Here is a 14,115-nt window from a genome sequence, read left to right as displayed (position 1 = left end):
TTACGAGTGTTCATACATTATTTTACTCTGACAGTCAGTGGAAAATCACACTCCAGGCTCCTCCTAAAACACAGAGGGTATTCACATCTACATACACACAGATCCAAAGAGATTGAATGATCAGCTCGGTTTCACAATATAAAGGATTTTTATCACAAGCACAAAATGTTACCTTGTTGTCCAAATATTTCATCTGGACTTCAGATGACTTCTTCAGTGGACTGAATGTTTTCACCAGGTATTACGGTAATGGCATCACATGATTATTGACCATTCAGTCCACTAAAAGAAGTCAATCAAGTCTAGATGAAATATTTAGACAAAGGTAACATTTCCTGCCGGTGATAAAATAATCTTTCTACATACATATACACAGTTTTAAGACACACAAGTGACTGGTATTAGATGTAGTTCATCTAAAAAGACAAATGAGTCTATTTCTATGCATGACATGTAGGTCTTATCTTATGTAAATAAGGCTTTTATAGACTTGGCCATGGGGAAATGAAAGTGGAAGGTATTAATGCATAGTACTTGTACACATCATAAAAACTCAAGAACTGACTAGATGTGCAAGATACTACTGTAGCTCAGTAAAGAAAATACTTCATAATTTGACAAATTGAATACTACTGATTGTAACAGTAATAATTTAAAGTATTGTGCTTTGTGATAACAATGTAGTTAGAAAGATACTTGTGTTGTGTAGCACCAGTAGTTTCTTTCACTGCTATGCCAATTTTTAATTTGTGACAGAAAAGAAAGACGAATTTAAATGTGACATGTAAGTTTAATCTTCTTTGTACGAGGGGGTGGGGGTGGGGGGGGGGTATTTGTCTGTACAAAAAAAAATACAAGTTAAAAAATACAGGATTACTAACACCTAGTAAAAGTATGTCATCTTGTCAATGTACATTTTACTATCAACGTGGTTGTAATGTCATAGTTTGGTTGGTTAAACTTTTACAGTTCAATTTGTTTTTGTGTACTAAAGGCCCATTTCAGATTAAAATAACCATATGGATGAGGGTTGAATATTTATTTTTGATTTTTAATTTATAAAACAATTTTATCATGACTTCCTACTTGAAAAATCAATGTGACACGACATATAGCCAAGTCCTTGTTTGTAGTTCAATGAAGCATAATAAATGTGTAAAATGTTTGTTATTGTACAAACATTTTTACACATTTTTTGGCTTTTTGCAATGTATTGAACTATAAACAAGGACTTGGCTATGTTGTGTCACATGATTTTTCAAATAGGAAGCCATGATAAAATTGTTTTAAAAATTAAAAATAAATACTCGATCCTCATCCATATGACCACTTTAAGGTTGTAATTTAGGTGTATAAAACAGCTGTCTGTATTAACTGTAGAAAAGGTTGGTTCAGAAGAAAGAATCATCCTATCTATGGAATAATACTAGGAACTGTATTGATAAATGGTACTAAATACAAGAACCTGGGATTGAAACTCGGGCCTTTAAATCAACTCCGAGTACGAAATGTTTAATTACAAATAAACAACAGAAAGTAATCACAAGTACAGAATAGAATTATAATAAATCTTTCAGGAGACAGACACAGTGACTTATAGTCTGTCCTTTGTACTGTATCACACAATTCCACAAGCAGAATTGTCAAATATATGGTTACTCACCATGCAGCTTTAACGTCAGTAATTAAGTTAAAGATTCTCTTGGGTAATAACGACAGAGACTGCCTTTTCCTTAGCTATAACCACTGACAAAGTGAGACAGCCTAAGGCACGTATTGATGGGTATGATTACAGCTGAGGTGTTCCTAATCTCCAACCAATATCCACCAAATTGCAAAACAATTCTCACATACTGCATATTGCTGCAGGCAAGCACAAATTGATGAAATTAAATCACGTTTTTAGGAATCCAAACTGCCATCTTGTAATAGTGCTGTGTAAACTCAATTTGTGTTTACGAGTTGTTTTGCCTTTAGTCCTTTATCAATGACATTCGGCAATGTACATATAATCAGGGATGTTTTCTGTCAGAGTCTAAACCATTTCTCTTTACTCATGGTACACTATAAACCATCAAGCTGTGATCACACAACAGGAAGAGAGCTGTGAAAAGACAGCAATTTAACTGTTTTACTGACCAAGGGAAATTGGAATTCACAGTCAATTCTTGATCAGTTGATTGGATTGTGTCTGGAAACTTTAATGCCATTTGTTGAAGTTTTGTGTGCATAATCTAGTCTGGGATGTAGCAATTATAACACCGTCATTTCTGGCATACTAATCAACTCACTGTGATCACAAACAGATTTAAATAGAGCTTGAAGGAAAGTGAAATCAATCAAGAACTGGAAACCAACATAATGTTTGAACAAAAAAGGAAGGTAATGACCAAAGTACATTTTGCATATACATGTACTATAAATAATTTCTTCAATTCAATCGGTGGACACCTTAGGGATGATCACACAATGTCACACAACCTCAGTAAGTGAACTTCATTCATTTAGGGAGAAGGGGGTCTGGCATAATTGCGATTGCTGAACTTCATTTTCGCACTTCTAACCAAATTTCGAAAACTTTCATGCCTTCAATGGTAACAGCTTCTGTATTTACTACTGATAAGTTCATAAATTGATTAAAATTAATACTTCTAATGTGAAATACAGTGCTGGGTTTCCAGTAGTATTTTTATGTGTTTACTATCATGTTTCACACTGCATCGATCATAGTGATGTGACTGCTACAATTTTCATCATGGTTTACGTATATTACATAAACATGTCAATGTTGCACTTGTGAACTTTCGTGTAGAGGGAGGGGGTTTTGTCCTAAACGAACAAAGTTTGTTTATTGAGCGTGTGCAACATGGTGGTGCGAAATTTCTCCCTTAGCTGATAGGAAAATGTACTGAACACCTTGCTTTCACAATACTATCCACAGACAAATCCTACATTTATGAATCACTTAAGGATACTTCTTTCCTGATTTCCTTCTGCACACTACCTACAAATTATAAACTCTGTCATACAGAAAAGTTTGTTTCTTCACAAGAGTCCAATAGGTTTCTCTAAAAAAAAACTCCTCTGTCTAACCAAGGGCATGAGGCAACAATTCTGGTGTCTATAACAATATTGAATAACATGAATATCAACAAGTTCCATTAAGTTCTTGTTTATAATTATTTCAGAATCTTGAATCGTTAATTAATATCTAATTATAATACACAGAGAAATACATATATTTAACTCGATCGAATCGCGCTGGAATACAAATACGACGGGACGCTGCGCTGTGGAGAGTATCGATTGAATAGTGCCCTCAACAATAGTAGCATTTACTTCTGTGTCTTGTCGCGCAATTGCAAGCGAGATCGAATGACTCGACTCTTGGAATTTGATAAATTCAACCTCCACGAGCTCAGCCTTTGCTCAATTTGCTCATTTGCTAAAAATAGTAAGTTATAGTATTTGTTTGATTAACTTCTTCATAAAAACCATGTACATGTACATGATGTAGACTTCTTTACAGTAACTGTACTGAACAACACAACAGTTGATTTATGTAGTCCCAACAGAAAAATAAACTTCTGGATTTTTTAAATTGAAAGCGAGGTTTAATAATTTTTTTCTTTTAATATTTTCCCATTACATGTACATTAGGATTTTTAGCAATATAGAAAACCCTGTTCAATATTTTCACAAGACAGTCCATGTTTTTAACAGTATCCATAATTTGTATCTGTTTTAAGTAGTTACATCCACTCTTCTATATAGTTTAAGTTTTCATCATGTGTGTATGTATGTATGTATGTATGTATGTATGTATGTATGTTTATGTGTATGTGTATGTGTATATGTATGTGTATGTTTATGTGTCACAGTGTATGTGTATCTGTGTGTTTGTGTGTATGTGTGTATGTGTATTTGTATGTGTACAATGTATGTATGTATGTATGTGTGTTTGTGTATGTATGTGTATGTGTGTGTGTACATATATGTATGTGTACAATGTATTTATATTCCCAAAGGCAATTTTCATACTTACACATTTGTATATATACTCAGTGGTTATAAAGATTTTGAAATGAATCAATTTGATGTGAAAATACAAACTGATTTATTAAAGATGTACATTGTATATATACATATAATACTAGGAGGAGATGGGGTCACATCTTCTCAGTATCTCTACTAATAAAGTAACATGGGATGAAGTCAGTGTTTCATATTTCCTATTTCAGAATCAGACAATACTAAATGATAATATTGAATATTGGGCTTCTATCTAGCTGTGTGCTTCTTGATTATGAATACAACCCATGGTGTGGCAAATAGTTAATTGAACTGAGCTTCATTAGTCCACTTCCTGGTCAGCATCTCTACATGTGATTGTTCACTGTTTTATGTTCATTCAACATTCAATTGTTTTCTGCTAGCCTAATCCTGTTTTAGCAAAAGGTTGCAAGACCTGACATGCTATATTCATGGCACTACTTCCATGCTATATTTGACAACTTCAAAGTGAATTACTAATGAGGAATATTGGTTGGACTGCAAGTCTAATGCCTGGACTCTCACATCATTGTCTTCAAAACAAAGTATGAGGACCAGCATTGTCATAACATGTACATTCTGATTCCTATTTCCATTCTAACTTTTGGAAACACTTTAGGTCAATTCTTTATTAGTGCTTTTTGTACTTTTTAGACTTTAATTTATGGAAGGTTTTCACTTCAGTGTTACATTTTAGTGCTTTTTCTTTTCTTTTTATTTGTATGGGCCGCTGGCCTGAAATAAAGAATAATAATAATAATAACTAATATCAAAGACAATAGATGGGCCATAGTCTTTGTTAGTGTAAACAATAGATGTATTGTAGAAGCCCCCAAACATGTAAATTTAGAAGATTGCATAAAATTGTGCATACATCTAAACTTATACAATCAAGAAAATGTATTCATTGGTCAATGACAGGACTGCAAGGACTTTAGTAAAGAGTGACCATGTATAAATTAAATTGTGAATATTCTCTAATTTCCAAAACACTTTTGTACTTCAAATACGTTCTTTACATTTCAAACTGGCCCAGCAAATTGTAAGGTTGGATTACACACTGCAAAATAAAATATATATGTCATTTTACACAAATACGTTCTACTTTACCTTGTGGTGGGTGATTCCCCTGGGGGTTGTGGGCTCGATAAATTTATAAATAAAATATACAAATAATCAAAACTGATACCACATATATTAATCTAGTTGGAGGGGCTCAACTGTTTCAGAAAGCGTTTCAGCAGCAATGTAGTGTGACTGTTTAATACAAATACCAGGACATATGAAGGCTCCCAACAGGAACATCACGGACACTATAGTATTTACTTCCTGCTTTACACTAATTCTCACGATACGTCCCCGCGTGATTTGTTGAGATGTACATAGCATTTCTGTTTATACTATGGTTACAAAGTCCAAATGGTGTTTCTGGTACGACAACTATAATGTGTGGATGCGATTGCTTACCTGGCTGACCACTACGCTGCTGCGCTCCTTCACTCAAGAGTCAGATGGGTACACTTTAAGTTTTACGCAACGCGTATGAATGGGCTATGCAAAATACAGTAAACACGTCAACTTCTACTTACTTCCTCCCAAGTATGATGTAAGGCACTACATCGAAGGCTGTGATTGGTCAGTTCGCAGCTCCGATATGTTACCCCTCTAGCTGTTGTGAAAGTGCTTGGGTATGCAAATGAATTCTCTGACCCAATGACCAACGAGAGTTGAATTTGAAAACTTCTAAAAATTACGTTTCTCCATGGGTTTCCTCGAAAGCTGGTGGTGTTGACGTTATTTCATTTAATAAATTATCGCGTAGAACACTAACGTTTGTCATGTTTTGGAAGACACACTAGTGTACATCAACAAAAACAGTCAGAAATGTTGACCTCATGTTTGTAGACGATAGGTCACATATCACATGACAATCACCTGACGCATTGTCGTGAGACGGCATAAGGCCAGTGATGTAGCCAAGTAATCTAAGATCTACGGAGTAGTAATTTCATAAGATTCCTTGCCTTTATGAAATTCACGATAACAGGATATTACTAGCCGTAACGTAAATTAGGACTGTGAGTCTTCCAGGGTGTGAAATCTCCGGTTCAACTACTCCGAACTCGTATTCGACATTGTCTCCGAGACTCAGGATGAACAATCAGAACATGGTGAACGCAATCCGACCCTTTCCCGTCATCATTTTGCTGGCAATATCTCTCTTTCTCGCCATCGACGGATCGCAAGTAAATAACAGACCCATCATAGGTAGGCTATGACTTCCTAGCGATAACACACATGACAGCGAATCGCGATTAATCGCATGTTTATCACCAGCACTATTACACTGTGAATATCGCCCTCTGTGGTGCATTATTGTGTTTATCATATTAAGTTGTACAGTACGTGACATGTATGATACAGCTTTATTATATTAAACCGTGTGCAAATGATAGATTGGTAAGAATTCTATTTGCGATAGACTTGTTAAATTGAATCAAATATTCCACCAGAAAGTGAACATACATGATACAACTTACAAGTAACAGAAAACAAATTCTGGTGGGGACCATGGAAATACTTATCCAGGAACTAATCAGAGTCCATGGATGGATCTGGTCAATTTGATTAAAATCAGGAATTATCATTCTTTAGTAAACTTTCCTTTGTATTTTTTATGTTATTTCTTTCGTATTTTTTTTCACTTTGGGAATGATCACTTCTTAGAGCAGAGTATATACCATGATCACCTCTCTCCTTGCACAGTACTGTGCACAAAAACTATTTTTTGAGACTGTCAATCGAAAAAAAAAAGTTTTGATGACCTTTGACCTTTTATTTTCAGGTGTAGTAGCCGAAACATGTTACGATGAAATGGCTAAACATGGTCCATCATACATTGCAGCATCATACGTTAAATTCTTAGAATCAGCTGGTGCCAGGGTTGTACCTATACCTGTCAATCAAACAGATGCTTATTATGCTAATTTATTCAGCTCATTAAATGGGTAAGTTTTTTGTGAAAACAATGATTAATTAGAGTGACTAATTATGGTTTCTTAGAACCTTCGTTTTGGTTGATTTGAACTATACAAATGTAATGTCTTCTTGACACAGGCCTAAACATAATAGACATTCAAACATATATATTTCAGCGTTTTGTTTCCAGGCGGTAGTCAATACATAGAAACATCGGGGTATGGTAAAGCTGGTAGGATTCTCTATGACTTAGCTATACAGGTAAGTGTCACAATATTCTACCATATATAGACATTGAAGAGAAAAGGTTTGGAAACTACAACATTTCCTTAAATGGTGCTATGTTGGTTGTGGAATGCATTATCACTTATTGATCCAGATATTTGCTTAGATTCATCCCACTCCCACAATCAAGACTAATTTGATAATTTTAGTCAAGTTTCCAAGTACAGTGATGTTGACAAAAATATGCAACATAACTTGATCGAGTAAACTCAACACTTGAGGTATGAACTATGATGGCTAATAAATCACACAAGATATAGTATTTCTCTGATTTCTCTCTAATATTTATGGTTCTACTTGGTGATATCAAACTATGTATTTATACTGTATATGCCACTTCATATCTAGTATACCAAAAAACCTCAGAGGGAGCACTGACCAAAGGCTTCAAAGAGATATAGGCTACTAAATTTGATGATATATGCACAGGGGGCAGCGAGCATGTAATTGATTGATCGATCAATCGATCGATCGATCGATCGGTCGATTTATTGATTGATTTATTATTCGGTTGAATGATCAATTTTTGTGGTGCAATATAACTTATTTTGTGTGTGATATTGATCAATTCACTCATTGAGTTTTAAAACTATTTCTTTTTCTTTCCCTGGTTACTTTGCTGGTTACAGAAAATTAACCGATCGATCGATCGATCGATCAATCAATTACATGCTTGCTGCCCCCTGTGATATATGCTTCATTTTTAAGCAGTATATTGAAAACTAATCAGAGGAAATAAATAACATTCAAATCACATCAATGATATTACTTAATTTATTCATTTATCTAATTTGAAAGTCAATATGTACATGTCAATAATGACCATATAAGACAAAAGGAGAAGCAAAATGGCGATTTGAAGTCCAAAAACTAGCTTTTCGCTAATCGAGTTTGGCTCCATCGCTAATGGAAATAATAAGTTAACATTACAGGCTTAATGAAACGAACATATAGATTATAAACATAACACAGACACAGAACTAATTATGGGAAGACAAAGAACCATAACGGAAAATTTACACATCAGAAATGATATATTCTTTAAACACTTTCCTAAATTCATATTTTGACGTCAGATTTTCATATGTATTGGAAGACTATTCCAGAGTTTAGCACCTGCATATGAGATTGAAAATTGTCCGACAGCCATGTGTGTGTGATAGGAATAGATAGATTTTGATAACACTTCAGCCTAGTTTCATATCTATGGTCTACACTTTTGAAGTAATCATTCACTGATGAGGAAGATATCCATTACGTAATTCAAAAACAAAATGATCCAACTCATGATTTTTTGTACCCCAGAGACAAAGGAAACCATGCGAAAAAAAGTAATTGAACCCCTTCTCTCTTTCCCTCAAGTTGATATGATCAATAACCTAGCTGTAGTGGTGGTGTGTATTGTATCTGAGATGTCAACTATCATTTTCATTTTTTTTCAATGAGTCCAGCTTTTCACCCTTTTATTTCACATCTTATAGGCTAATGACAAGGGTGACTACTTTCCAATATGGGGAACATGTCTTGGGTTTCAACTTCTGTCGTACCTTACTGCTGGACAGAATGTATTGGCAGCTACAAAGGCAACCAATGTGGTATATCCACTACACTTCCAGAAAGGTTTGTAGTCTATCAAGAATATATGTGAGTATTCTTTGTTTGAAGACTGTCATATGCAGAGATGTAGATAATATAGCTCGCAAAAATAAAACCAGTTACTCTGCAGTTTCTTTCCGACTACTTTTACAGGTGTTTTAAAACTCTTTGTTTCAACCACAATGTATCCATTGTTGGGCACAGTCATGGGTCCACCTCATAGATATTACCCACTACCAATTTTACCTGCTATGCATCCATGCATACTTGATTTCTTTAGCAAGAAAAATCTCCTTTGAACGAATGTATAAAATAAACAACTGAGTGATATGATTCCAAATTGTGTCATTTATTACTATGTTTGGATGTTGTGGTATTTCAAATCAGAATCACTCAATTTGTGATAATTTCTATACAGGATTTGAATCTAGTAATACCTGGAAAATGACAAGAAGAATACCCATGGTAAATGATGGAAGGTTACAAATGGGCAACTTCCAGGTGACTTGAATACATAACCTTTGGCAGTTCGTTAATTACTTGCCTAATATCACAGTTAAAGTTTTAATGATGAACGTTAATCACAATGTTGTTATTGTTGTTTGTTGTAGATTTCAAATCCAGTCGAATGTTCAAGAAGGCTCCTGATGATGTCATTGATATACTAGCCAATCAGAATGTTACTTTCAACTTTCACAGTTGGGGATTAACCCCTAAGGTAAGGAACAAAACTTAAGTATTGACTCCCTAGTTGAGAATCTGTAAGACTTTGGCTCCGTAGGTGAAGATCTTTGAGACTTATACTCCCTAGGTTAGGATCTTTGAGATTTTATCTTCAACTGCAAAAATTGTTGCTCCTTGGGTATTCTGAGGCTCTGATCTAAGTAAAGAGTTATGCAGTGTTATGATCTGGATTGTGTGTTTAGTAGTATTGTTGACAATATGCTCTACACTATAGTCCAACTTTGCGCATATTGGGTTGAATAGACTAGATTATAATATACCTAGTGATAATGCTGTGCCACGATTCACTAGAATCAGTCACGTGATAGGAAAATAGAACGACTACTTCCCTAGGGAAATAGTTCCATCAACTTTAAGTTTTACATGGTCACGTGACCACCGCACGTTCACAGCAGGTCAAAATGGCGGCTTCTGACGATGTCGTCTGCCACCGCAAGTTCACAGCATGAGGTATATTATAAAACACATATTGCCTGGCCTATATTCGGGCTATAGCACCCATTCATTACCCCCTCGTGACTGTGAGTTACCACAATCACATGCTATTTCCCTCGGCCTTTGGCCTCGGGAAATAGCGTGTGATTCTGGTAACTCACAGTCCCTCGGGTGTAATAAACGGGTGCTATAGCCCTCATGGCCAGGCAATATGTGTTCATTATGGCAGGTCTTCAGTGACAGCTAGTATAGTTTGAATGGGATATTTTTAATGTGATTAATATTTCATATTTAGTAAAGCGTGTTCTTGATTGTACTATATTGTCTGGTGTTTCAATTCTTCAAAAGGAAAGTGAATTACTGATAATTTCACCATTTTGTTTATTTTTCATTTCAGAATTATACCAAGAATTCCAAGTTGAGTAATTTTTACCAAGTAATCTCAACAAATGTAGATGAGAAAGGATTGGAATTTATATCAGTTATGGAAGGTATGTCAAAGAGAGGGAGGTGAAACAAACAAAAATATTTTCTCCAATTTCTGGTGTAGATAGCAATGAAAATCCCCAAAATACATTTCTAGTGGAAGGTATTTCAATAAGTTTCTAGAACCAAATTGAAAGTTAAAAATAGCTAAAGGAGTATATGAATGGGCTCTGTCAGTCTGTGTATACATACAACACTATGTATAAACAAAAATCATTTTCGACTGATTTCTACAACTGGAGAATTTTTGTCTGAAATGTCTAGCATATGACATTGTTTTTGTTTTGGCTTTAGTCAAAGACGACCGACGGAGTCTGCGTACAGGGCTGCTCAAACAGCCCTCTTATCTTTCTAATAGCTTGTATGCACATGTTGTAGGTATATCACCATTAGTGTGTGCTGTTTGAACTGTAGGAGGATCTCTATGTGTATATATGTCACTCATCCAGGGCCAGCCATATCCCTGGCATGCAGAGGCCAAGTTCATTCAAACTTGACACACCATAAACTTTTGCAACCTTGAATGTCATATAAAATGACAAAGGTACATCATAGAGTATTACTTTGAGGCTTAAAAGTACAAACAATCCCTCTTATCATTTCTCCATATTACTTCTTTCTGCCACATCTATCATTTTGCAAATAATGACTGCTGTTTCTCTACTCCACTAGCTATTAAGTATCCATTTTATGGAGTCCAGTGGCATCCTGAGAAGAACATATTTGAGTGGAGTGTTAAGGAGCACATGAACCATTCAAAAGATGCAGTTACTATATCTCTGTATATGGCCAATTTTATGGTCAATGAAGGTGAGAAAATCTTTATTTAATTGTTTTCAGTAAAAGGTAGCACTCAATTTTTCAACTTTATACTGCTTTTAGAGTGAGTGCATCATACTGTTTATGGATTATCTTGCAATATTTTATCACTGTTTATATGGCAGAACATCATATACAAATTTGGAAATGTTCAAGATTTAAGATCCAATTCAAAGTTTACGTTGGTAACATTTTGGCTAGATGTTAGCTTCACACTAACATGCATGTGTCGACAGATGAATTTGTAAGATAAAACAACATTGTAGATACAACAACCAATATACTTACATTTTTTTAGCTCGTCAGAGTCATCACACATTTCCAAATAAGGCTGAAGAGGACGCTGCCCTGATTTACAACTATGTTCCAGTCTACACAGGAGATATTGGCAGCTTTGATCAGTGCTATTTCATTGGGAAGTAAGATAATCACTTCAAAAATGCAAATGATAGCACTTTATGCAACCATTTACGTGTCACCTATAGCAATAAATGTAGATGTATCCATTAATATAACTCATTCTAAAGCGTATGTCACATGACTGTCACGTGACAGCCAGGAATCCATGCCATCCTTCAGTTTGTAAAAAGTCTTCAAATGGGCATGGCTTCCTGACAATGTGACTCTTATCTCTAACATAGCAATGATGTTCCATCGTCACAAGGTACTGATTTGTCAGATTTTTTTCTGTATTTTCATAGTAAAACAAAAACATATATATAGTGATGTTTTTCAAATACTTTTAAATCAATTAATTTTTATAAATTTTTTAAGACTCAATAGCTTAACTCATATAAATTTCATAGATCACACCTATATCAATTTAAATACTTTTTTCATGGTTTTTATAAAACAATATTGCAAGGGTGGTCTGTATTCTAATGTACTTGTATGTCTTTATTGTAAAGATGATAATCATAGTCAACATATGGACTATATTGTTACTTTGACTGGCAGTTCTTTTGAAGAATTCACATACTGTAGTATACACAAGATGAGTTGATACTTTTCTGAGCTAAGTTTGTCTCACGTATTTACATGTAAAAGTCGCTCGTAGCATTCCACTTTCTAGTTGTACAATACCTTTGAGGTTTGATCTTTTGATTTTGATGTTTGTAAAACAAACTACAGAGAACAGATGAGTGGTTATAGAGGAGCAAAGGATTAGTGACATGTCTGCTACCTACAAGTTTAACTGACAATGGTATCACCCACCAACCAGTGACATGCCTGCTACCTACAAGTTTGACTGACAATGGTATCACCCACCAACCAGTGACATGTCTGCTACCTACAAGTTTAACTGACAATGGTATCACCCACCAACCAGTGACATGTCTGCTACCTACAAGTTTGACTGACCATGGTATCACCCACCAACCAGTGACATGCCTGCTACCTATAAGTTTAACTGACAATGGTATCACCCACCAACCAGTGACATGTCTGCTACCTACAAGTTTAACTGACAATGGTATCACCCACCAACCAGTGACATGTCTGCTACCTACAAGTTTAACTGACAATGGTATCACCCACCATTGAACCAGGAATGCATCATATGCATACTGGGTTGCAGTGAGCTTGGCTTGATACCATTATACGCATGGGAGCTGATTTTAATTTTTATATCCAAATATTTAGAGGAGTTGATCACTGATCCCATTAGGGATGGCCCTCACTGGACTTCTTGGGAGACAAGTGTTTATATACTTAAAGAACTATCCAGTATAAAAAAAAAAGATTATTATTATTATCAAAGTTGTTCAAGTCAACTAATTTTATGTTACATTTATATGAACAATGCTTCTAATGTATTCTTTATTCTTGTTAATACAGGGTATAATGTCTCTTCTAATAGGTTTACTTGACTTTGTATTTTGTCAACAAATAATATATAACCTTTTGGTCATTTGTGAAGTTGTTAATGAGTCCATGGCTAATAATCCAATACCCCAAAGAGGGCATTTTTTAATCAATTGTCCATGGCTAATAATTGATTACCCCAAAGAGGGCATTTTTTAATCAATTGTAAAAATTCACAGAATGGCGAAATAAATATTTTTTCATACACTGCAGCTTTGCGATCAAGAAATCATGTTGCTATTAATGTACGGATGCTTGTACCTCTCAATCCAATCCACATCATCCCAAAATATAATCTTTGGAGAACAGTTATTAAATCTCTGGACTAGCTGTCTACATAGTCTACGTTCAAAACTGATAGCGCAGACATGAGATCATAGAATGGAGACTCAGAGCCAACTCAAAGCAGAATGGTGTTATCGGTCCTGATAATTGACCTCAGGCCTTTTACTATCAACACAACTCCGTACACCCAGGTTTGCGATATTATCTGACATTATCTGATAACATCGTCTCTATTGTGTAAATATGGCCTAATGCTCCATTGTCGAAATACTTTCAGTGTTTTATATGACACGATAATATCAATGAAGATACTTCAATACATATAGCATGGCTTAGACTGCTAAAAAGTACGTGTTATCTCAGACTAGTGGTCTGAGGTGTTATCAATGTATCTATAGCTACCTCAAATGTTCACCAAAGTAACATTTTCTTGATGTAATCGCTGCGAGTACGTGTACACCTATTTGTTCTGATGAAAATACACCTATTTGTTCTGATGAAATCTGACCCTGTATAATGGTATTATCCATTAGTCTCTCTCTACAGCCGTGTGATCAAACTCCACAG

General features: G+C 35.1%; 2 protein-coding genes across 5 annotated transcripts in view; one reads left to right on the top strand and one right to left on the bottom strand.

Annotated features, from left to right (window-relative positions):
* The window catches only part of LOC144436002 (FAD-dependent oxidoreductase domain-containing protein 2-like), a 61,422-nt gene extending 55,683 nt beyond the window's left edge, over positions 1-5,739 (bottom strand). For 3 of the 4 annotated variants that reach the window (XM_078124668.1, XM_078124672.1, XM_078124670.1), the window contains exon 1: positions 5,521-5,728. The gene's annotated coding sequence lies outside the window, so the exon portion shown is untranslated. Of the gene's footprint in view, positions 1-5,520 lie in introns of all 4 variants that reach the window. The other variant, XM_078124669.1, reaches the window with a different exon arrangement.
* Positions 5,740-5,993: 254 nt separating this feature from the next.
* Positions 5,994-13,469, top strand: LOC144436004 (gamma-glutamyl hydrolase-like). The gene is made up of 9 exons (XM_078124673.1): positions 5,994-6,321; positions 6,899-7,061; positions 7,209-7,293; positions 8,799-8,937; positions 9,525-9,631; positions 10,490-10,583; positions 11,251-11,388; positions 11,696-11,816; positions 12,529-13,469. The coding sequence occupies exons 1-9, from the start codon at positions 6,207-6,209 to the stop codon at positions 12,563-12,565; spliced, it is 999 nt and encodes a 332-aa protein (XP_077980799.1). The 5' UTR covers positions 5,994-6,206; the 3' UTR covers positions 12,566-13,469.
* Positions 13,470-14,115: the final 646 nt, after the last annotated feature.

The sequence above is a fragment of the Glandiceps talaboti genome, chromosome 5 (assembly GCF_964340395.1).
Source record: "Glandiceps talaboti chromosome 5, keGlaTala1.1, whole genome shotgun sequence".
NCBI classification, from domain to species: domain Eukaryota; kingdom Metazoa; phylum Hemichordata; class Enteropneusta; family Spengelidae; genus Glandiceps; species Glandiceps talaboti.
Note: the sequence above shows the minus strand (reverse complement) of the source record. Positions and strands in the feature narration are given on the sequence as shown.